The 24481-nt window shown below is 41.8% G+C and overlaps 1 protein-coding gene across 8 annotated transcripts in view; it reads left to right on the forward strand.

The window, feature by feature from the left end:
• The first annotated feature begins 125 nt into the window (after positions 1-125).
• Positions 126-24481, forward strand: part of GPR85 (G protein-coupled receptor 85) — a 46030-nt gene continuing 21674 nt past the window's right edge. For 3 of the 8 annotated variants that reach the window (XR_010829103.1, XR_010829107.1, XR_010829106.1), the window contains exons 1-2: positions 126-2298; positions 3894-3988. Coding sequence is in view for 3 of the 8 variants with exons in the window: in XM_066991574.1 (XP_066847675.1) it covers positions 4069-5181 (1113 nt within the window). In the remaining 5 variants the exon portion in view is untranslated. Of the gene's footprint in view, positions 2299-2339; positions 2575-2758; positions 2801-3893; positions 12243-24481 lie in introns of those variants that run through there. The other 5 variants (XR_010829105.1, XR_010829102.1, XM_066991574.1 and 2 more) reach the window with 5 other exon arrangements.

Genomic DNA, 24481 nt, shown 5'->3' on the forward strand with positions numbered 1-24481 from the left:
TAACTTTTGTTTAATCCTGAAGTGGTCAGGCAGTTGGACTTTCTGATCTCTGTAGGTCCCTTCCAACTGAACTATTCCCTTCTCTTCTCTTCTCTTCTCTTCTCTTCTCTTCTCTTCTCTCTCTTCTCTTCTCTTCTCTTCTCTTCTCTTCTCTTCTCTTCTCTTCTCTTCCATTTACAATGGGAAACTAGCTTAGTTATATGTAACTTCAGTCTAGATGTCTACATTTCATTGAATAAAATTAGAGCATTAGTTCTCAGATTACACATATGATGATTATGCTAAACCAGCAGTTGAACAGTAGTCCATGAATTCTGAAGTCTATGGACTTCAGCAGTCCTTGACAGGTATAAAAGAAAAGCAAGTTTTTAAATGTTATATAGCGATATAAATTGTAACAGCTCTATGACAAAGCACACATATTTAACAGAAAAGGGGTAGCCAGAGAGGTCTGCTTAGCTCAGCTGATTGTGACATGAGAAGCACATCTTGAAGTAGTAGCTTTAATAACCACCCAAAACGGCAATTTTTGGAAGTGAAATCAACCCCAAAGATGAGCAGCAACCTAAGGTCATAGTAATTACGTTCATGAAAGAAACAAAGAAACAAAGAGACAAAGAAACAAAGAAACAAAGAAGAAAAAATGATAAGGTATCTATGATAAGGCTCTATGTGAGTTTTCTACTCAGAAAAATGTTTTATTTGAAGCAAGTCACATGCTTGAAACACTGCAATTTTTTGTTCTGAGTAACTGTATTACTCAGTGGCTGCAGACCTTTGGGTCCAATCATGCTGCTCCTGAAGCTAATTTTGTGGCTTGGCCACTAATTTCAAAGACTTTTAGAAAGTGCCAAAACCAAGAAGAACCCAAACTTTGATAACAGCTTTAGTAGTCTACTGGCGATCCTGAAGATGTGCCACACATTATGAATCAACCCCACAAACCCATTCTCCAGAAGGACTTATTTTGGCTTGAGTGGAGGCTGCCTGTGAAGAAGTTCCTCAGAAACCAAGCCTTTTTCTACCCTGGAATATCTCATGGGACCTCCTCCTCGAAGGCTTTTGGGGCACCTCTCGTTAATGTGCCCACTTGTCTGGGATAAACCTCTACAAAGATTCAAGAGGCCGGAGGGCTGAGGGCCACGCTCCGTCAAGGTTTTTCGCCAAACCCTCTGCTTCTTCCCCGGGTTTTATACCCTCTGCGAGTGGCAGTGGGCGGCCAGGCACTCGCAGCAGCTAGGCTGCAGGCTGCCTCCCGCCATGACCACCTCGGTGCCCCCGAAGGGTGCCATTTTGGGGGACGGCCGGGCCGAGGGGTGCCATCTCGGGGCACGGCCGGGCCGAGGGGTGCCATCTCGGGGGACGTCGACCCACCCCGTCCCCTCGCGTCTCCCCGCTCCCTCGGTGCGCGTCGAGGCACAAGCGGGGGCCGCGCCCCGGCCGGAGCAGGCTGCCGTTAGCATTCGGCCCCGCCGCCATGCAGCGCTGCCAGCAGCCCTGCGCCGGCCGTGCCCGCACGCTGCCAACGCCGCCGTGCCGCCGGCTGCCGGGGGGGCAGCGGGGGAGGCAGGGGGAAGGTGCGGTGTCCTAGCGGCCCCGCAGCCGAGGCGCCCGCCCCGAACCGCGGCGCTTTCTTCGGGAGCCCCCCTCCCTCTCCCCGCCGCCGCAGGGGCCAGCAGGGGGAAGGAGAAGGGGGCGCTCCCTCGTCCCCCCCCCCCCCATTTTTAGCACAAGGGGAGGGAGGGGGGGGAGTTCATCGGCACAAACAAGGAGCGCAGGACCCGCTTCCTCCCCCCCTCCCTTCCCTCGGCGATAAATCCAGCCGGGCTATGCATCGCGATGGGGACGCGCTGCCGCCTTCCCCGCGCTGAGGCGGCGGCTGCTGCCGCTGCCGGGGGGGCCGCCATCCCCTCGGCGGGGACAGAGCAGCCGCCGCGGGGGCTGCCCGGCCCCCAGCGAGGGAGCAGCCGTCGCTGAGGCCGCCCTGCCCTCGGCCAGGGCCGCCGCCGAGGGCCGGGGGGTGCCCGAGCCGCTGCGACACGGGAGGGAGGACGGGGCTCGGCGCGCAGGGAGGAGGCGCAGCGGGCATGCGCCGGCCGAGCCGCTGACTGAATCCTCAGGCGAGGTACCGAGGCAAAAAAAAAAAAAAAAAAAAGGAAAAATAAATAAAAATAATCCTAAAGGAATGAGAGAGAGAAGAACGGAACGCGGCGGAGGAAAGCGAAAAGGGGTTTAAAAAAGGGATAAAGCGGCGCTGGAGGAGCAGCTGTGGCATGTGGGCACCGCCGGCACCAACAGGTAGGAGGAGGAGGGCAGGGGCTGGCGAGCCGGGGCTGCCGCAGCCGCAGGTGCGGGGACCCCCCCCCCCCCCCCGGGCTCGGGGATGGGGTCCGGGGGAGCGATGAGAGCCGAAGCCCGCAGACAAAGCCCCGGCTCCCCGCCGCGGGGGGCTCCCGCAGGGCGCCGGCAGCTGCGGCTGCCGGGCGGCGGCACCCGGGCGGCGCGGCGCAGTCGTGCCCGGCATGGCCGCGGGTGGCGGGCGGCCCTTCCCCGGGGGGTGCGAGCGTCTGTGGGGTGCGTGTGGGGTGCGTGGGGTCTGTGGGGTGGGTGCGAGGGGAGGCAGGGCCGCCCGGGCGGCGGGGACGGCGCCACAGAGGAGGGGGAAGCGGCGGGGGGGGGTGAGGGGGAAGGTGGGGGGGGGGGGGGGGGGGGGGGGGAGCCTGATTTCATGGTTTTAAAACGATGCCATGATCTGATCAGCCTCTGTTTACACAGCAGCAATCAGGCTCTTTTGTGGACGGTAAGAATGGAAGGGTTTTGCTGGGATTCAGTGGGAATATCCTTTGTGCACACCCGAGGTGGAAACACTCGGGGTGGGGAGCGAAGGAGCCTGATCATGCCTGCTGTGGCTCCCGTCCCTGGCTCCGGAGGGAGGGGGAATAATAATAATAATAATAATAAAACAACAGCAGACAGTTCTTTATTTTATTTTATTGCACGAAATGATGTTCCGGTGAGGTTCACCGGGAGGATGAGTGGGAATCGCGGAGCCCTAATTAGCTAAAAATATATATATATATATCAATTTGTTATATGTTTATTTAAGCATAATCAAAACCAGCCCTCCTGAAAGGATGGGCATTGTATCTTGGGTGTGTTGCCTATTTTTTCTCAGTATTTACATCGAGCGTTGCTTATTCTGAATTATGTTGAGGCTCTAAAGATTTGCATTAAAGCGGGGAGGGGGGGGACCCTAAAGCTTAGTGCTATCGCCTGTCTGGCATACCTGTTTATTTGGAAGCCTAAATGATAAAATTATGGCTTATAGGAGGAAGGGAGGGGAATAATGAATACTGTTTCTCTTACAATGTGCATGAACCAACACAGTGTGATTAATGTGCTTTGGTGACTTGGGTTAAAAAACATAAATTCTGCAGGGTTTCTTTGGGTGTGATCCGTATCAACACAGCAGCTGCCTCTAAAACATTGACAAATACTGTAGCCGTAAAATAAATATAGGTAATGTCAAAATATCAGCAGCCTTTGGGGATTTTTTTAAAGATGCCAGTGATTAACTCTTGGGCTTGCAAACTAGGAATCTTTTTGATTCATAAAATCTCTGAGGCTTTAACTGTAAAATTATATATGCTACCGAATATAAGGGGCACTGGTCAGTTCTGAAACTGTAATGAGCCAAATCTGTGAAATGCCAATAATCAAACATGCTAAACAGTAAGTATAAAAAACAAAAAAAAGCCTCGAGATTTTTAAAAACAAACAATAGTACTCAAATTTACAACTTCATTTGCTTCTCCATAAATTAACATCTTTGTTAGCACTTTCTGACATCATTTCTTGTTAACTTAAGAACTGATAGCTCGATTTTTTTTCAGATATTTTGATGGCATGACAAATCAGAAAGAAGAGGATGTACTGTATGACTAGACACCAGATCAGTTCTGTTTGTGGATTACATTTTCAGTAAGATGTATGGATCTATTTTTTCCTTGTTCTTATATATAGATCATGAGACTTGACTGAGGCAATATACATATCATCCATCCATCTATGGCGAACTACAGCCATGCAGCTGACAACATTTTACAAAATCTCTCTCCTTTAACAGCTTTTCTGAAACTGACTTCACTGGGTTTCATAATAGGAGTCAGTGTGGTGGGTAACCTTCTGATCTCCATTTTGCTAGTCAAAGATAAGACCTTGCATAGAGCTCCTTACTACTTCCTGTTGGATCTTTGCTGCTCAGATATCCTCAGATCTGCAATTTGTTTCCCATTTGTTTTCACCTCTGTAAAAAATGGCTCTACTTGGACGTATGGGACTCTTACTTGCAAAGTGATTGCCTTTTTGGGGGTTTTGTCCTGCTTTCACACTGCTTTCATGTTGTTCTGCATAAGCGTCACCAGATACTTAGCTATTGCCCACCACCGTTTTTATACGAAAAGGCTGACCTTCTGGACTTGTTTGGCCGTTATCTGTATGGTGTGGACCCTCTCTGTAGCCATGGCTTTCCCCCCAGTTTTAGATGTGGGCACCTACTCGTTCATTAGGGAGGAAGACCAATGCACTTTCCAGCATCGTTCCTTCAGGGCTAATGATTCTTTGGGATTTATGCTTCTTCTTGCCCTCATCCTCCTAGCCACACAGCTTGTCTACCTCAAGCTGATATTTTTTGTTCACGACCGCAGGAAAATGAAGCCAGTCCAGTTTGTTGCAGCAGTGAGCCAGAACTGGACTTTCCATGGTCCTGGAGCGAGCGGTCAAGCGGCTGCTAATTGGCTGGCTGGATTTGGAAGGGGTCCCACACCGCCAACCTTGTTGGGAATCAGGCAAAACGCGAACACCACAGGCAGGAGAAGGCTACTGGTTTTAGACGAGTTCAAAATGGAGAAGAGAATCAGCAGAATGTTCTACATCATGACATTCCTCTTTCTGACCTTGTGGGGTCCCTATTTGGTAGCCTGTTACTGGAGAGTTTTTGCAAGAGGGCCTGTAGTACCAGGGGGATTTCTAACGGCCGCTGTCTGGATGAGTTTTGCCCAAGCTGGAATCAATCCTTTTGTCTGCATTTTCTCCAACAGGGAGCTGAGGCGCTGTTTCAGCACAACCCTTCTTTACTGCAGAAAATCCAGGTTACCAAGGGAACCTTACTGTGTTATATGAGGGAGCATCTGTAAATCTTTAGCCTTGTGAAACACTACCATTCTCTGCTAAGCAATTGTGGCCTGTAGCCATGTCTTGAGAAGAAAATCAAGAATGGGATGTCAGCAGTTGTAAGGATTTGGGCAACATTCTGCAGTCTTTGCAATAGCTCACCTCTAATCCTATTTTAAACCTAAACATGTTCCTGCTGACCACTGCTGAAGGTTTGTAATTAAGAACAAAGGACTGAACTACTGCCCTGAATTCCTTTATGTGGTTGAAATCTAGATTATGAAAGTAGCAGGTGCTAAGTATCAGTGCTAAATGCTGTGTATATCACTACATAAAATAAGACCATCAAAAAGATTAGCATTGGACATCTTAATAAATTAAGTTGATATGAGGTTAATGTGTTGATAAAACTAATTTTAGACATCTGAAGACCTTTAAAACATTTCATACAATTATTGTTTTGCAAAGACTGAAAACTGGGGACTCAAGTACTGTAACTGATTAAAGATGTGCCATGCATTATTGGATTATCACACTTACAAATCTGTTTGCCTTGTGAGTAAGTTTTGGGGAGCATTCCAAAGCAGTATTTTTGTTCGGATTTAGACTTTACTTTTTTTTTTTTTTTTTTTTCTTTTTCCCAGATATATTACTCTTTCTAAATACCATTTTCCTTAACGGTGAAATTACTAACATTTAACTGTATTCTGTGGGTTTTGCTGATTTGGTATAAAGTTTAATAGACTCTTATTTATATTTTTTAAAAAGCTAGATATCAGTCTGTTAGGCAACGTTAATGATAATATCCAGTCATAATTGAACAGTTATAATTATACAGAATAAACACATGTTGCCTTAAAGGGTTATCTAGTATCTTCCATTTTGTTTAGCATTGAAGCAAATAAGCAAGGAAAATTGAATCAGTAACTCTGGTCAGTCATTTGGGAGTGCATGAGAGATCACTTAGTCCTCTTTTTTCCTTTTTACTCCAATGGTTCCCAAAATCAGTATGCACATCACTGGGATGATATGATTTTTTTCTAGGTGTGCCGCCCTTTCTAGTTTGTTCTGAGAAACACAGGCAGTTGATGTATGTTTATATTTTAAGACAGCTGTCATGGGGAGACCGCAGCCTTAGTATGATATCTTGCACAATTTGTGAAGCATTTATTCTACTGAAGGCACAGTCTTGTTTATATTTTCTGCACATTTTGGTGTATTGGTTGTTTTAAATTATTTAAGTTTTAACTTGTGAAAGCATATAATATGATTTCTTAGTATTTTAGAAATACATTAGAGTCTGTGAGTCTTTCCTTCTTTAAGATACAGATGTGTGGATTTCAATATAAAGTTGCATTTGCCAAAATTTACCTGTGTAGCTTGTTAATTTTCTTGGAATAAAATTTTACATTTTTCCAGTTATACAATTAACCTTTTTTATTTTGTCTAGTGAGCTAGCATGAAGTACTGAGAATGTAGCCATTATGAATTATTATCCTTTGCAGTCACTGTATTCCCAAACTGTAAATGCATGAATGATGGGGACCACAGGATTGATAAATGATATTATCTACAGTAGCACTATTGTGTAGTTTATCATAATTACCCATCTATCTGTTCTAATATGTCAGTTATATTTAAAGTTACAACACAGTATTTGACATTAACTTCACGGTTTAATTTTGGAAAATGTGTATATTTGAAGCACAACATCATGAGTCAGTCGATCGTAAAGAACATTGATTTTTTTCTTAATTTTTTTGGAGAGACAAGACTAGAGGTCTTAATTCAGTATTGGTGTATCTTGTTCTTTGTTGTAGTTTTATGACCAGCAAGTTAATATATACATACACGAGCAGCAGTCAATAATGGAAATGCTTAAATTTGTATGATAACATTATACAACATATGCAACAATTCAGAGAGTTGTGTCTATATGTGATCAGACAACTTGATCAAAGATTTAGTGAGCAATCTGTTTGACCTCACTTACACTTTTATACTGAGGTTGATTGGTTGAGAGGCATGGCTTAATATACTGTGTTGAAACAGAAAACTTGCTGAAATACCGAGTCCTCATCAGTACAAGGATGTTTCAGAACGTAATTTGAAACGGGACCAATAAACTTCCACCAAAAGGACTTTTTTACTACACCGAAAAGGCTTTGAAATTAAGGTAGTTAAGCAATTGTCAAAGATAGCAGGAGTGCATAAAAACTGAATCGTTTGTTGAGAAAAATTCTGAAAGTTATCCCACTTAAGTTTATTAAAAGGTTGATTGGCAATAACTTCAGTCTAATTTCTATAAAATAGTAACCTTTACAAGGAACATTGATATTACATATTGTAATAAAGAAGTACATATAAATAAAGTTGTAAATAGTGTTATAGTTGTAGAAGTAGTCGGTTCTGAGGATTAGCCAGAAAATTTTCAACTATGAAATTTCACAAGCTGCGAATTCGGGGCCTGGCCTAGCTCCTAATAAAGTCAGTTGGTGTTTTCCCATTAACTTCATTTGGAGCAGAAGCTGGCCCTCACGTTTCTATAGTACTATGCTTCTGAAATACTAAGAAGGCTGTATTTACTATGCAGTGGGAAAAGGAAAAAACAATTTAAAATTATTTCCCTGGAAGTTTTGCAAGCAGTAACTGATGTAAACTAAAATAATAAACAGTAAACAAGTCTGAAAGCAAATATTTTGCTAAATGTTTTTCTTTTGATATGAACATAATTCCTTTGACTAACTGAAAAATACACGAGTGTATTGCTACCTGACAGGGGAGGTCTTTCTCTAAGTGAATTTTTATACTTGTTCCAATAAGAAGTCTTGTGACAGATGTAATTCCTTTTATTCTCTCCAGTGTTAAATGAACAAGGGGATGTGCAGTGAAGTTAAAAGCCAACATATGGAGTAACATGCCATGCAAAGTTATTACTCAGTGGAACTCACTGGTGCAGGATGTCCGGTACCTTAGAGAGGTTCATCACATGTAGACATGAAGTAAAGCAGTGCTTGCAGGTTCTGCCATGGGTGTCATTTGATCCTAGTCAGCACATCAAACCTCATGCATTGGGGGATAAATTCAAAAGAGCAAGAAGGTTTCTTCCAGCTCAGTGCACGGTTGTGTCACAGTATGAAAAGCTTTCTGCTCTCCTTTTAGTACAGGAGTGAAATCGGTGCCAAAGCTTATACAGGGCTGGTAGGTTACTCTTCTATTTCAGAATAGCAAAGAGTGTCACAGTGTTTTATGTCTGCGTTGATCTTTGATGCTCATGGGTTATATGATGCTAGTTGTTTTAATTTTCCTGGGTAAGAAGAAAAGAGTAAGAACAGGTGCCCTCGAGAAAAGACTGTCTGCCCCTCTTGCTTTCTTGCCCTTTACTTGTGCCACTGGCCCTTTGGCAACCTCTCCATCAGTTCTTGTTCAATGTGAAGTATTTCGTATATTGAGTCTATTTCTTCTGCTCCAGTGCTCCTTAAGAAGTATCTCAGCCATCCCCCCTCCACAGCAGATAAGAGGAGTCCACTTTCCTCAGCAGTAGCTTCTTGCAGCGGCTTCCCAAGGTTTGTCAGTGTCTGATTTCCCTCCTAAAGACAGAGGGAGGCCACTGGTTCCTTCCAGCTGCCTTCCTGGTGCTATCATGCCATGATGCTTGGCTAGCACACTGCCTATCTGTGTCTTTTGGCTTTGGTCATGAAGTAGTCACTGTCTATGTTATGCAGAGAAAAATGTATAATGGCGAGAGTGCAGCGGGAAACAATTTCCCCTCTCCCAACTCCTTCATAAAGAAACCACAGTTATTGTTGCATTGATCCTCTAAATGAATAAAATGGACAGTTAGCAAATTAATGCAAGGTTTTTGGTATAGCCCTAAAATATTATTACACAATGGTTTTCAGGCAGTCTCCAGGCCTCGAGGGCAGAGCAGCCTGCTGTATCCATCTCCTTTTAAGTGCATTGAGTTTGCTCACTTGTATTGTCTGTGCTTTGCCTTCCAAACATAAGAACATTTTACTTATATTAATCCCAGCCCAGTATTGCAGCAAGCTGCTATTATTCATGGGTTTAATAAATAAAGTCAAAGGGAAGTCTGGTGGTTTTTGAGGAGAATTAAAGATGTACTTTGACTAATACTTGTTTTTTAGCAAATGTTGAGTAAAACTATGGGTTGCCAGGCTCTTCCATAGTTACACAGTCAGCTGTCAATTATTGAAAACAGAAATGGTGTAGACTAACTTGCATAAAACATAGGTAATACAAAGCATATGCACGCTAGCCTGTAAGAACTTCCTATGTTTATTACATTTCTTGAGGAATGAAGTTAAGCTGAACTAAAAAGCTGCAGGAGAAATTCAAAGGAAAATGGTGGGTGTTTTTCCTTTTATTTCTGCTTTGTTTTAGCATAGCCCTGCTAATCTGCAACCTGGGTTACACACCCACAGACAACCAGGAGTTGACTGTACAGTTCTGCATACCACATAGACAACTTCCCTCCAGTTTATACTCATTGAGAGCTATGGAAGTGCACGCTACTAATCTGATTGACTTTTCAGAGAAAAGAGAAGTCTCAGCCAGAGATACAGTATTCTTCAAAACTAAAATTCAGTGTATGCTCTTTGCTTTTGTTTACTGAAGTGATTTTGAATGTAAAGAAATCAGCGATCTAAATCAGTAATGATCATAAGCATTCTCTGGCTGTGTCCACTAACAGCAGGACAAGATGACATTTTGCAATGCATATGCCAGCAACAAATCAAAGAATTTGATATTACACACCATGACTTTCCTTGAGTGGCCTGAAAATAGCTCGTGCTTATATTTAGAAAAGATACTATGAAGCTGTCCATTTAAATGGATAAAGTCTTTAACTAGCCAGTATCAGAAAACAAAACAAAACAAAAAGTGAATTTTAAAGATTGCTCATTATAAATAGCAAAGAGTTTTTGTGGTGGTTTTTGTTTATCTGAACTGTGTAATTACATAAGTATATGATGATCAAAGGAGTGCCACAGTAAATAAGTCAGAGTTTTAATAGTCTAAAGAGGAAATAAGTAACAACAAGCCATTTGAAGTAAAATAAATGTAGCTGACCATGTGTTTCATAATACTTAGGAAACAAAGCAATAATTGAGATTTTCACTACATAGTGATTTTACGTACCCAATGCATTTAAAAAACAATGTCATTAGACAGTGAGGTGACTGATGCAGTCCAGTGAGACTTACTCTTCACATCACAGTTTTTGTACTATGCACTGCGTTTAATGAGCATGAGATTTGAAAACAGAATTTGTCTGATACAATCGTCAACAAACTGCATTAGGTACAATAAAACTTCTCCAAATATTAGGTAAATTACTGTCTCCAGAGATTATTCAAAATTATCGCTGTGCTAATTCAGGAAAAGTCTACTTCACCTTTGTAAAAGAGCCATCTAGTTAAAGATGTTTTTTTCATCCTTTCATTTGTTAGCCAAGACAGGTTATTCTGTAATGTGGAATTAAAAATACCAAGTTTGAAAGGATACATTTGAGTTCCAACTATTATGCCCCCTATCCATGATACTGTTGCCATATTTTAAGTAAACCCACAAGGTCTGTGGTTGAAGAATGTAAACAATCACTTAGAAAATGAACAAAGCAAAACCCAATGACATGCTTCCAGTTCATTCTCTCTCCTATTTGCATGAAATGCTAAAATTTCAATTTCAAGAATTTGAAGGCAAACTCTGAAAACAAGCATGTTGGAGGGGAGAGAAGGCAAGCCAGAAATACGTTTGTTGAGGTTATCGTCACAAAGAAGAATGTTATCATGTATGTATTGCATTTTCTGCATGGTTTTAGTCTATCAGCTTGCCTAAGCTTTGCCAACGCATTTAAGCAGCATAGATTGAATTCTCATGCTACCATTAACTGCAGCTTTTCCTGACCCCTTTTATTTTCATTCTATAACCGTAAAGCTCAGGCATGTTAACATTCCTATGCAAACTGAAGAAATTGCTAAAAATAGTTTTGCAATACAATAATTTTGGAGGATCAGCTTCTTGAGGCAGTCTAAGAGCAGGGTACCTATTTATGATGACCACTTTAGGCAGCAGCTTGGAGGATACAACAAAGTTTTAACCCCTGTTTATGAGCTAGCTAAAATCCTGCTGCTGTCCCTCAGTGAAACCACCTCCCGTGGAACTGGCCCACCTCCAGCCTGTGACCCACTTCCATGCTGAGATTAAGTAGGACTTCATTTGTGCATACCCTGAGTGGTAATGGGTGAAACTGATAGATTATGCATTTGTCTTCTCAAAACAGAAGTAACAGAAGAAGCAGAGCCCCAGAGGTAAACACTTTTGTGAGCTGGTTGGTATTTCATGCCCTGTTGTCCCCTCAGAAGTGACTGAGATCTTCTGCTTTACTCTTGATTTTTTATTTTTTGGAAAATATATTCTGTCTCTGCCACTCCACTATGTCCCACCCCTTACAAGTTGATTTTATGCTTAATCAAGTTTGTATAGTCGTTACAATACATATTTAGTAGTAAAACATTTGTAGCTTTGCACTGATTATGGAGATATATATCAGTGTAAGTGCTTGCCCATTTCCATAAGCAATTCCTGTGTTACAGGCACACAAATCCTATTTTTGAAATTAAGGCACTCTGCAATTATGTGTTTCCTGAATTCTCTGTTAAGGCCCTTAAGCTTTGGAAATTTCTCCTATTTGATCCAAAACACTCAATGCAGATTATTATGGCACACCGCAGGGAACATTCAATCTCTCTGACTGCAGGACTGTTTGGACATGATGAAGACTGGAAATGTATATTTAGCTCCTGTGTAATAATTTATGGTAATGACTGAGCAATAGAAGCGATAGTGATGGGGCTCCTAAAATAACATATTTGGGTAATTGCAACTTTTAATCGTAAGACATCCAGCACAAAGGAGAAATGCTCCTTTTGTAAGATGATTATGTAAATGAAAATTAAATACACAATTAAATACAGTTCTATAGGATTTTGATTAACATATTCTGTCAAAGCTACAGCGAGATGGACATAAAAAAAAAAAGAAAATAGAGTACCATTTGACATGTAATCCTTGTAACTTTGGCTATATTCTTGCAATCCCTACTCACGGAAAAAATTCCCTCTCTTTTGTGGAAATTGTCTCAATAAAGTCTGTAAGATCTTGATAATTTACGTAAGTGTTCATGTTCTTTACTTGACTAGTTCTCAGTAAGAGGATGGTACAGCAGGACTTGAACCGTAATTATGTCATAGTCTATGTGCAAAACTAATCTTTTGATTGGTTTCAAGAGGGAATGTGTATGTGTATATGTGGGCTTTTCTCAGGCTCTCTGACAGAGTGTGGTGTAGTTGGTTCCGAGTAGTGGCGGTTCCAGCCCCTGAGGAAGGCACAGGACATCACACCAGAGCATGACAAGTGAGTAGAGAAACAGGTGCAAGGAAGGTGAGGGACCTGTGCTAATAGGCGTAGATAATGCTTTTGGGCTCATTTGTAAGTTCCTAAGTGTTGGTAAGGGTGTCTGCAGTAAGGTGGGGTGGAATGCTGCTGCCCCCGCCTCTTTGCATAGGGGCAGACTGGGAGTAGTACACATTACAGGTTGGTTCCCGCCCCAGGCAGCTGGCGTGGTAGTTTGGGTCACTAAACCCAGCAGCCTAGGGATTTAGCCCAGGTGGATTATTTGGTCACAGTCCATGCTGTTCGAATGTGTGAAGCTTGTTTTTCTTTCAGTGTTTGCTGTGAGTAGTTTCTGGTTTTCATAGGTAAAAAAGAGGTGTGTGTAAAGAGAATGAATGGGCAGATCAAATCCTTTTCAGCACAACCTTTGTGTGAGGAATTTCAAAAGGATGGAGATAGATGTGGAAGTCCCTCATGGTTTTACCACATCTCTCAGACAGTCTTGTATTTCAGCTTAGTTAGCATATATGCACACAAGGGACTGAAGTGATCGGCCCCCATCAGCATTCAGTCTCTTTCCAATGTAAATCTCCAAAAAGACAGAACAGCGTTTGTGGAGACTCTTTTATATAGATGACCTTCTTCTAAGAGATGTGTTGTCACAAAAGCTGAGATTTATTGTGTCCTTTTGTATTGGAGAAAATTCAACACGGTATCTTTAGGAATAAAATTTCATGTTATATTTGCTTATTAGCATACCAACTTAAAGGCAATGTTACAAAAAGAGTCCATTGCCCTCTTTGAACTAGGCGAACCACAAGTCTAACTGGTAAACAGTATCAGCAGGGATATCGTGATCCTTTGGCATCAGATAAATGCTGATATGTTAACAGTCATTGCAATATTTGACTGTGTAAACCCCCCGAAGGGGTTAATTTCCCGCTTTGACATTTTCCTTACACAAACATCTTCATCCCCTTTCATACAGGATAGGCTTGGTAAATGTGAGTGCTTTGGGTGGTATTGACATCTCAGCCATGCCATCTAAGGACAAGTGCTAAATAATTTATTAATTGAAAGTTCAGAAGAGGCTGTGTAAAGCAACAAAACAAGCTATGTTTTCTTAAGTTGTGTTTGTGATCCATTAAACACTGGCTTTGGTACCTGGGTATTGTCAGACCTAGCATACAGACCTGATACAAAGTTAGAAATCAAGCTGTCAGGATAATTCCTAGTCACTGAGTATAACTATGAAATGTTATTGTTAGGTGTATTCTAATGGACTGCTTCTTTGCAAATATTCACAAAGTCCGTATGATAAGACACGGATAGAAAAGCCTTGGCCATACTGAACTTAGTTATAAAAGGCCTGTTGCTTTCAGTGAAGTCTGAATGCTGTGCATAAACCTTAATTTCCAAAGATGGCAGATTCACCTGTGCATGCCCAGCATGTCTAAGGATGGAGTTTTTAAGGCCTTGACCGTATTCTTAAGCATTTTGGTTCTCTTTTCTTCATGACAAGGTTTTCATATGATGCTTGCTGCAATGAAATCTGAACTCCCTTTGTAATTCGTGTTTATATAACCATGTTGCTTAATAGCCTCATTACGGACAAGTACCTCTTTGTATTAGGTTCTGTGAAAAAGCAGCCTCTGTCTAAAAGCTTACAATTAAAAGATAACAGAAGATGGGTACAGACGAGTGGGATTCCAAGGAAATTATGAGACAGTGTTTGTTGGTAAGCGTGATGGGAGAAGAGATCCCAGAATACTCCGTCTTTTTTTTTCCTTTTTTTTTTTTTTTTTTAAAGGGAGAGAGGGAGAGAGATGATGGAAAAGGAGAGTTTTCAAAGGATTGAAAAATAACAAGGGGATGGGTTCTCAGCAGAGAAGAGCAGCTTGGGAGAAGGTACGAAGGCTGTTTCCTGAAAATGTAATTGTCGGTGATAATTGTCAGTGATAGCCTGTCAACATGAGCAGATCAGAACCTCTCGATAAAGAAAGAAAGATGATAGGCCAAGAAGAGCAGAAAGAAGTGGCAGTGAAGCTGAATGAGGGACAGAAAATAACTGCTGATCCACAGCATTAGGTAGGGAGAGGTCATTAGAGGTCATGTTGAAAGTAAGGCTCAATGAAAACAGCTGGGGAAAGCCAAGGAGATTGACACCAGGTGCTGACTGCAGGCAGGGAGCTTAGAAAGGAGAGGTAGAATAAGATAGCAGTGTAGTTGGCAGAATAAGCGGGATACAGAAGCCTTTTTTTGTTTGCTTGTTTGTTTTTGTTTCCAAATTAAGGAAGAGGCTACATAGCCCCTGAGCTGTTATGGGGGGAGTCAGAGGACAGCAAGAAGCTGATGAAGCCAGCAAGAATGATTGAAGGACAGGTCTGGTTATTCAAAAGAGTGGTGGGAGGTGAGGATATCTGAAAGAAAGGCTGTAAGAATGACCAGATTTGGATGATTGTCCACAAATCAAAGCAAGTGGATGTACATTTGAGGTTCCAGGAGGAGAAGCACTCAGGCAAAGATGGAAAGGACAAGGAGGAAGGGGGGTCGCATTAGCTGGGGAGTGGGAGGGTGAAAGAAATGAAGAGCCAGAAATGAGGGTCACCTAGACAGGAGCAGGTTGCTGTAGTCTATTCGAGGTTCCCCTAACCAATGACTTTGTGCTAACCCATGGCAAAAGAAAGCAATGCCAAGGGTTTCCAACATCAATGTTGTCTAGGCAGCGGTGGTGCCAGTGCCTGTGTAGCCACTGTGGTCCCAGTGTGGCAGCAGTGGTCCCAGTGTCTTGTAGCCACTATTATATCCGAGTTCAGCAGGAGCCTGAAGAAAAGCAGAATAATATCCATCATTTTCCATTCATTCCTCTTTAACATTATAACAGGATTTTCTGTTCTACTTCCATGTTCTTTTTCTTTCTCTTTTTGTAATGTTACTCTACTAAGAAAAACTACATGTTCTTCATAAGTGACACTCTGTATTTAGAGTATGTTGGGCCAGCAATTTTGATAACTTTCAGACTGAATGATAGCTTTTCAGAACAGTGAAAGTGCAGCTCCTGTGCAATTTGAGAGCACTGCAGTGTTTTATTATCATTATCTCCCATAATGGTGGTATCTTGGTCTGGTGAAGTGACCATTAGGATGAAAGCCAGTAACTTCCAGGTTCTCATTGCAGCTTTGCTGCTAACATCATTGCATGGGTGACCTTGGATGATTTATACACGCCAACTTTCCAGTTATCCCCAGTTAATTTTAAGCAATCCAAGGACATTTTGGGCTCCTAATATAAGACACTAGGTGACCAATTTCCAAGGGAATGCAGCACTAATAAGTACAGATTATGTTAGTGTGCTAGGTGTGTAGGTGGTAAAACTGATGAAGAATGTTTTGTTTAGCACATTTTGCCAAGTCTTGGCCTCCTGCAGGAAATGTCAACGTCTTTTCAGATTTTTCCTTCTTGAGAAACTCAAACTATTATGTGAAAAAAGCTCTGTTTCCTAACCTCTTCTTAAAGATTAGGCCAAGCAGCATTTCAGGATACAAAAATAAGATAGCCAGATTATTGGTCAGCTTGAAAATGTGTTTTTTGTTGTTGTTGTTTTTTTGTTTGGTTGTTTTTTTTCTTCCCCAAGCATTTTTTTTGCATAATGTGCCAGTTGAGCAAAATGGCTAATAATATAACTTACTTGAAGGATGAGAGAATTAATTAGTTAACGTCTCTAGATTTCTGAAACTCATTACAAATCAGGATTTACATCATGGCCTTGTAATTGACAAGGCCATGATGAGAAGCCTGTAGCTACCCTAGGCAAGCAAATAGTTGTTAGAGCCTTTTCAGCTAAAGGTTGACGAGACAGTGTGGTGGTCAGCTTTCATTGCTGATGGTAGACTGCAGCCCAGAAGTTTGGAGACAACTGTGACAGATGATTTGGGATGTTCAGATAACCTCATCTTGCCAAGAGATATGTTCATTAAGTTGTCAAAGAACTGAAATGTATGCATTGCCCATCCATCTGGCATATAATTTAAATACAGCTGAATTCCTGACCTCAGATATGATATAAGCATTTCTGAGTAGATATGACTGATAAATTTGCATAAACAGAGGCTCTTAGAATAAAAATACATTTTAAAAGGAGAATAAAAAAGCCACTTCTGAGATCTAGAGACTCATGACAACATTGATAGATGGTAACATACTCAAATAAAAAAAAAATTACTGAGTACTAAATAATATTTTTAAATGTTTAACAGAATTTTTAGTACAATTAAGAAAGTCTCTCTGTAGCCTGAAGAAAGGTGTCAGCAGTTGAAGTGCCTGAAACCGAGATACGGAATTCATCACAATGAGTTTTCTGAGGGCTGAATAGATAATCTGCATGATTTTAAATATTAAAAGCCTTTGTCAGGGTAGATATACCTGCAAAAATGCAAGCTGGCAGTTACACATGATGAAGGCACAGTTGTCTGGGCAATTCCGTATCTGGGTTACCAAAAATATAAATAAAAACAAATATTGTTACCTGATTTCATTTTTTTTTAAATTTACTTTTGCCAGACAGCAATACCGTCATCAGTTAGGTGGATTTCAGCAACACCTAACATCTTAATATTTGAAACCCAGTCACACCGATACGATGCTAGACCCCAAACCTGCAAAACCCTATGTACTGACCCTATGGGAACAGTAGCGCTGTGGATGCTGGCTGTGTCCCCTGGGAGGCTGTGCAAGCAGCCTAGGCCCCCCCAGCTGTCCGTGGAGCTTCAGCAAACAGGCTGATGGTTTGACCGATAGGCTTGGAGAGAGGTTCTCTGAATGCTGCAGGCTTTCAAAGTACGCACTTAAAGCAGAACCTGAGGTTTGGTGCTGTCAATACTCCTTCAGTCTTTCTTCAGGTCTCTCTGCGAGAACACTGCTGCAATCTCAAGGCTGAATCTAGCAGAAAGGGAAGAATCATCCCTCTCTATCTGTGCAGAAGGGCTGGTGCATGAATTTAAACTTCTACACAAGCAGATGGCAATATTTTCTTTTCCCCTCCCTTTTCTCGGCATGGAGCTCATCACTCTCTTCAAGTCACGAATCTGGAGATATGTTTATCAAGAGAGCTAATAGCAAACCCTCCCTCTGCTGTACAAGCAGTTTAAAGAGTGATGTATTTCTCACATGCTCATGAACATGCTGAAAGCCTGCTTTGCTCATGGGCACTTCTGAGTAGCCCCTCAGTGCTGCTCCTGCCAGTGAGGGTCTCGCAGGCACCCATGTCACAGCGTGGGAGGAAATGGCCCTGCCTTCTAGCAGATCATCAAAATCCACATGGATTTCAGTATTTCCACAGGGCAGAAACTTCTGCCAGCATTCAGATGAAGAAAATGCGGACCTGTAGATAGCAGAGGTATAGGCGTTAGGTATTTCTGTTCTGGCCATGGGCCTTTCACCACTTCCTCTGCACAAGTACCGCCCCACCCTCTGCCCATTTTTTCCTTTCTCCTCCTACAGTTTCTACACGCTTGGAACATTTTCTTCTTGGAGGGCAACAACAGCAGAACTCATTTGTCCCTGCTCAACAAAAATTAAGTGAATGTATATCCGTGTCTTGAGCTGTTTGATGCCCCTGTGCTTGCTTCCAGGCATCTTGTGGGAGGGCAGAGCTCATTCCCAGGGGACAACTTCATGGTTTTCCCTGCAAGGACTGCTTAAATCTATAAGCATTTACAGGATCTGGTCTTTATTCCATCTTTGTCGTTCAGTGTTAGGGAGGCTCAGGAGCAAGCTGAGGCACAACAGTGCTCCATGACCCTTGTTCCGTTCATTGCAGGTCCTTCAGCTCACAGTGACCACCCCACAGCACCTCCTGCACAAACAGCCAGGTGTTCTGGGGTCCCTCTGGTGGCTTCAGGCCATGCTGTGGTTAGGCCTGTTGCACTGCTGCTGCTGAAAGGGCGCGTTTAAAAAAGGTGGCATGTCAGCTTTTTGAAAGCCTCCTGCTGAGTGCCGTCTTGCATCCAAACAGTTCATGCCGTGGCTGTAAGCCACACGCAGCTCTCAAGGGGATTTCAGCCATCTGAGGGGGTGAGCAAGTGCTTCTGTCCTCAGGAACTGAGGTGGGATGAGCACCCCAGCCAGTGGTTGACTAGTGAGGGTGCTCACAGCTTTGTTGTCGTTGCTCAGGCCTCTAAGCCAAGCAGCACACCGCGCAGCGGGAGCTCTCCCTGAGGGACTCAGGGTGCGTGGGCCCTGCGAGGTGGGCAAAGGGAGGAACTGCCACAGAAGAAGGAAATGGACAGTGGTTTCCAGCGTGCTGGAGAGGATATGCAGATGGCAGAAGTTTTACTGAAAGTAGGGAAGGTCCCTGGGAGCAGTGTGGATGCTCAGGGGAGAGAGAGCTGGTGTGGAGAGGCTGCAATAGGCATAGGGGTCTTGGGGAAAGGAGGCAGCATGTTGGGCTGGATGGGAGGCTACTGTGGTACGAAAGGCTGCCGGAATGTAACCTTTCATTAGTAGGCATCCCTTAAATTAGGTTAGTTTAGACACAGCCAAGGTGTCTTCGGTTTAGAGAGGAATTTGAAAGTTACTTAAAAATAAGATAAATGCAGCCAGAAAGCTCTTAAGGATTATGGGGGTCAGTGACAATTGGACCCAGCGATCCTGGCTCTTCCAGGCCAGCTAGCAATGCTGGTGCATACCCCACCAAGGGCAGGACAAGGCGGAAGGAGAATATGGGAGGCCGTAGTTGTAGGAGATGTGTGATTTAGTGCTTTCCCTGCAGCCTCTCTGCGAAATGCTTCTCCTTCACAGAACTCCCAGGGGAGGATGGGAACAGCGTTGTCTTGCACCCTCATTGGGATGATTTCTCTCTTCCCTTTCCCCTGTGTGACACAAGCAGGGAAATTAATATTCCAAACCATTGAGCCTGTTTGGTGAAGCTAGCACGTTGTTATTTAAGATGACTGTGATTTTTTAATTGTATTTTTTTAATTGACTCCATCTAACTCAGCGTTTGAAAAACCTTGAAGATCATATTATGTGCACAAGCACAATTAATTTTTTTGTTGCAATGACCCCAGTCATAAAATGTGTATATCCAAGGCCATTGTGGAATTAAGACTTAAGGTCATTTAAGCGACTCTGCGTGTGAATAAATAACATTCAGCCTCCTGATGCCCAAAAAGTATCCAGGCAAAGCCCACAGAACCGAGGCTTTCAGCACAACACTGCCCTCTGGAGCATTCTGAATCACTCTCATCACAAGCCAAACAAAGGACATAAAGGAAAAAAATAGAAAAAGGCCTTGGTCTCCAATGTAAAAATGAATAGCACAGTGCAATGAGTAATGAAAGCAGCTATACTGCAAAAGCAATGGAAATATAAAGACATTCATCCCCGTCACAAATACCAACAAACATTTTTCAACATTGAATGGAAGGCAGAAAGAAATTGAGAATTTAGAACAGACCTGGAGAGAATGGCACATAATAACAAAAATGCTTTTTAATTTTGCTCAGAGGTCTTGGCAGAATTCTAACAAAGAAAAATCAACAAGCTATTGGGAAGGAAAAAAATAATTTGCTCTCTCAAAAATCTATTTTAGATGCAGATCTTTTACTGCTAGGCATCCTTTCACATTTTGGTAGTGTTTGTGTCAATGCAAAGATGATATGTTACCTTGTGCTGTCAAGAGCTTACCAAAATAAACCTCATCAACAAGGCATTAAATAATAATATCACCTTTTCCCGACGTTTTGATATTCTCTGTGATGTACTTATGCATATTTTTAAAAGAACATAAATTATTGATTCCCTCCTTCCATCAAACCTGTCTAACCAGTGAAGTGTGTATAGAATGCAGTCCTGTACTAAGCTCTGTTAAAGAACAATCTACAACATGTAATTGAAAGCATGGGCTTGATAGAAGTGAATTTCTTGAATTTATTAATCCTAAGGCCTAATCTTGCAAATACAACCTATAACCAGCAACAGCTTATCGTTGCTGATCCTTCTGATAGCGGATATTATTGTCAGTAATACATGTGTGCAGAATTGGATTCAAGGATGTAAGAACCACATTCCAACACCAGCTTCCCAACACAGTATGTTTCAGCTAAACAGAATCATGGAAAAGCTGAGGTTGGAAAAGATCTGGAGATCATCTAGTCCAAACACCAGCTGAACGGAGGATCAGGTAGAACAGGTTGCTCATGGCCACATCCAGTCAGCTTCTGAGTGCTTGCAAGGCTGGAGAGTCCACAACCTGTTAGGGCAATTTGCTCCAGTGTTTGACCAGCCTCACAACAAAGATTTTTCTTCTCTCATTTTTACAAGGTATTTTCTGTTTTCTGATTTGCGCCTGTTTCCTCTCATCCTGCCACTCAAGATGGGAGGACCCGTCTTCTTTACTTCCCCAACTGGGCATTTATTCATGCCAATAAGGACCCACCTTAAGCAGTCCCAGCTCAGCAGTCCCAGCTCTCAGCCTCTTCCCATATGACAGGTGGACAAAGCCCTTAATTTTCTTTGTGGTCCTTTGCTGGACTCACTCCAGTGTGGCTTTGTCTCTGTTGTATGGAGTGGTCCGGCACTGGACCCAGCACTCCAGATGGATCTTGTTGGCACTGAGCAGAGGGTAGGGGTGCCAGCGCTTGACCTGATGACCAGATGCTGTTGGCTTTCTTTGTCAGAGGGACACATTGCTGGCCTGTGTTCAATTTGGGGTCCACCAGGACCCCAAGGGCCTTTCCTGCAAAGCTGCTTTACAGTCAGCCCCCAGCCTGTGCCGATGCATGGGGCTATTCCTCCCGAGAGGAGTTCGTAGTGCAATTAAACATCATCAGGATAGTAGCTGCCAATGAAAAGAGCTGAAATAATGACTTGGGAATAAATGACTTGTGTTGCTGTAGTTGAAAGAAAGGTTATTTGAATACCAGTAGACTAAGGGGAATGGATTGCAACAAACAGAAATGGCAAGAAAAGGGAAACAGCCATCGCCTGGTGAGTGAACGTCTGATCATAGAAACAGAGCTCCTGGATGATTCACTCAGGGCTTGATCTAGTAGCTGTTTAAGCCAGAGAGATTTTCCCCAGGGTTTTGGGGCACACTGAATGAAACCCAAATGTATCATGAAGAAAGGAAGAAGTTGCATAACAATCTTTTTTTTTTCTTTTCTTTTTTTTCCTATCCTGCTAATAACAAGCAGGCAGCACAGTGAGCTTCTATAAACAATGGGAAATTCTGAAGACACCTCATAAACTGAATTTAGAGTAATAAAATATAAAAATGTCAAGTACAGCTTTAGTTAGCCTCAGTGGTACCTCTGCAATGCAAATAATTAATTATGCACATGAATGTTTGCAGGACTGATACATATATGGGGAAGGATATTCAAAGTAAATGATAACACAAATTCTATTGTCCTCTCTCCGTTACTTAGGGAATAAAATCTAGTTTGGCACTACTGGATTTAAATACGTTCGAGTGTTTTATGGAGTTGACCACAGTGCAAAAAAGTGAAGAGAAATGATTATACATTTTATCCTATGATGCTAGTTATGAAATATTGATGCTAACATTGCAGTATATAATAGAAAGTAACAGTTATCAGACTTCATCCTTAGTGCAAATGTTTAATAGCTTAATAACATGTTTAATTTCACTTCCGATCCAACCAGATACCATGGGGTCAGCTTGGCTGATTTGTGTATCTGTGCATGTAAATGTCTCTTAAAGACTGTTTTTCCCTTTAAAACTGACTTTTCCAAATACGTGAGTTTGTAAATATGAGGCAGAAGCTGGAATTCAAATAGGTTTTCCTCTTCACTGTAAAAACTTGGAATAAAAAGTTTGCAGAACACATGTCCTGGTTGGGTGTGAGATAGGATTTGAATTTAGGATCATGGATTAGGGCTGCTTTTGGAAGATAATTTATGAAGCGGATTGGTCCATTCCTACCTTCCCTAAAGTAGAAATAGATCACAGAAATCTGAGATGTTTGTTTTTCATTTCAGTATTTTATTAGAAAATCTAAATTTCCTATACAGCATTCAAAAGTTTACTTATTTCACTCTTTCATAAATAATTAATCTTAAAACACCAGATGGGAGGATAAACTAATCTCTGTCCAAGGTGAAGAGCTCTTTGCCTCCCGTGCTCCCTGTGCAAAGCCCTGTATATTCAGTGTACAGATGCACTGTAGAAAGGATAAACTTCTTATTTCAGAGTGTCCTTAGAGAAAAATAAATAAATAAATGACAAAGTAGAAAACAGTGATCAGAAATCATCGCAGGACTTACTTTGTTTCTTTGCATTGATTATACAAGTATTTCTGTATCATCCAGACACATTTTAGTGGATGACAGCTTTTTTACTTGAGATCTTTAGGATGATTTCTACTTTAAATAACTTCAGATATAAAATCTTTAAAGCATTCATTGCTAGGTTTGTATAGTCAAATTTGTCTTCAGTCAGGCTAAGTGATAGCATTGTTATCATCGTCTAATCTTTAAAGGAGCTGAAGGTCTTGTCCTCAAGGATATCAGTTTAACTCCAGCTCTGTGTATGTATTTAGCTAACTCAGAGGACATGATGTGGCTCATAGTGATTAATAACTATGGTCTTCAGAAGCTGGCATCTTCACTGAGGTCTACAGTATATCTAATTGAATTGGCCCCACTGAATTTAATCTTGAGATCCCCAATACACAAAAGAATTAAGTACAATTTTAAGTATAGTTATTAAATTATACTTTCATTTGACTAGGAAATATGGGCATGCAACACTTAAGTGACATGAGATGAAAGATTAATAATAAACTCATACAAAACAACTTACAACTTTTCTTTATAAATAGAATGGCAATGTTTAGAAAAGATAGAACAATTATTGAAATATTTACAAAATATAGGCTAAAAGCAAGTCCTTATTCGTTGTAAGTCCTCTGATATTAGTGAAATCAATATACAGTTGGGGATTCAGACTATCATCCAGGCACACTGCCAGCAGAGTGAATGACTCTTTACCCTTGACTTCAATAATATGAAGTAGAGAACCAAAATGACTATTGAGATGCCTGTAATTCAGACACTGGAAAGCCTGACTATAAGGCAGCTATGTCATACATGTTGATTCAGTGGAGTGGCAGCATACCCTTAGAGGATATATCAGATTAACAAGAAGGGGGCGCCTACTCAGAGGGCAACCTAGAAGGTCTACGAACTAAACAAAGTAAATAAAAGCTCACTAGTAAGAACCTCACAGTGGGCACAGAAACCCTCTTCTGACCTTCAGCACCAGGAGGCTTTCCTGTCCAGTCAAGATCCAGAACACAAAATCCTCTCCTGAGGATTTTAAAACAGGACTCTGGGAATGATTAGAGACCTGATAATTCAATCCCTCCTCAGGCTGAAGGAATTCAAACCTTCAGTTGTTTCATGCCATGCTCCAAGACTGGACTACGACATAATCTGTTGAAATGGAATCATTGTTTGATCAGTGCTGTGAGACTGATGAAACTGAAAAGAAAGCAAACATGAGGGAACTTGATGTTATAGCCCAGTGAATATACCTCTTTGCTCAGAGGTATTGCCTTCCTGATAAACAAACTCCTGTATTGTTGCTGATAATCTTGGACCAGTGTCTGCAAAAAGCATTTATGCTTCTAAAGATTTACTCAAGATACAAACTGATTAGCCTGGTATCGATATCAGAGCAGATAAAGAAACAGTTGGAAAAAAAAAATGATTAGTCCTAATAATAGGATTTGTGATAGGATTAAAGAATGGTTAATGAATGATTAGTGCCAATCAAAAAAGTTTTAATTGACCTATAAATAGAGATTTCAATATTTCTGATTAAATTACAAATATGATTGTTAAAAGCAATATTGAGATTATAACA

This window comes from Anser cygnoides, chromosome 1 (genome assembly GCF_040182565.1).
Source record: "Anser cygnoides isolate HZ-2024a breed goose chromosome 1, Taihu_goose_T2T_genome, whole genome shotgun sequence".
Classification (NCBI taxonomy): Eukaryota; Metazoa; Chordata; class Aves; order Anseriformes; family Anatidae; genus Anser; species Anser cygnoides.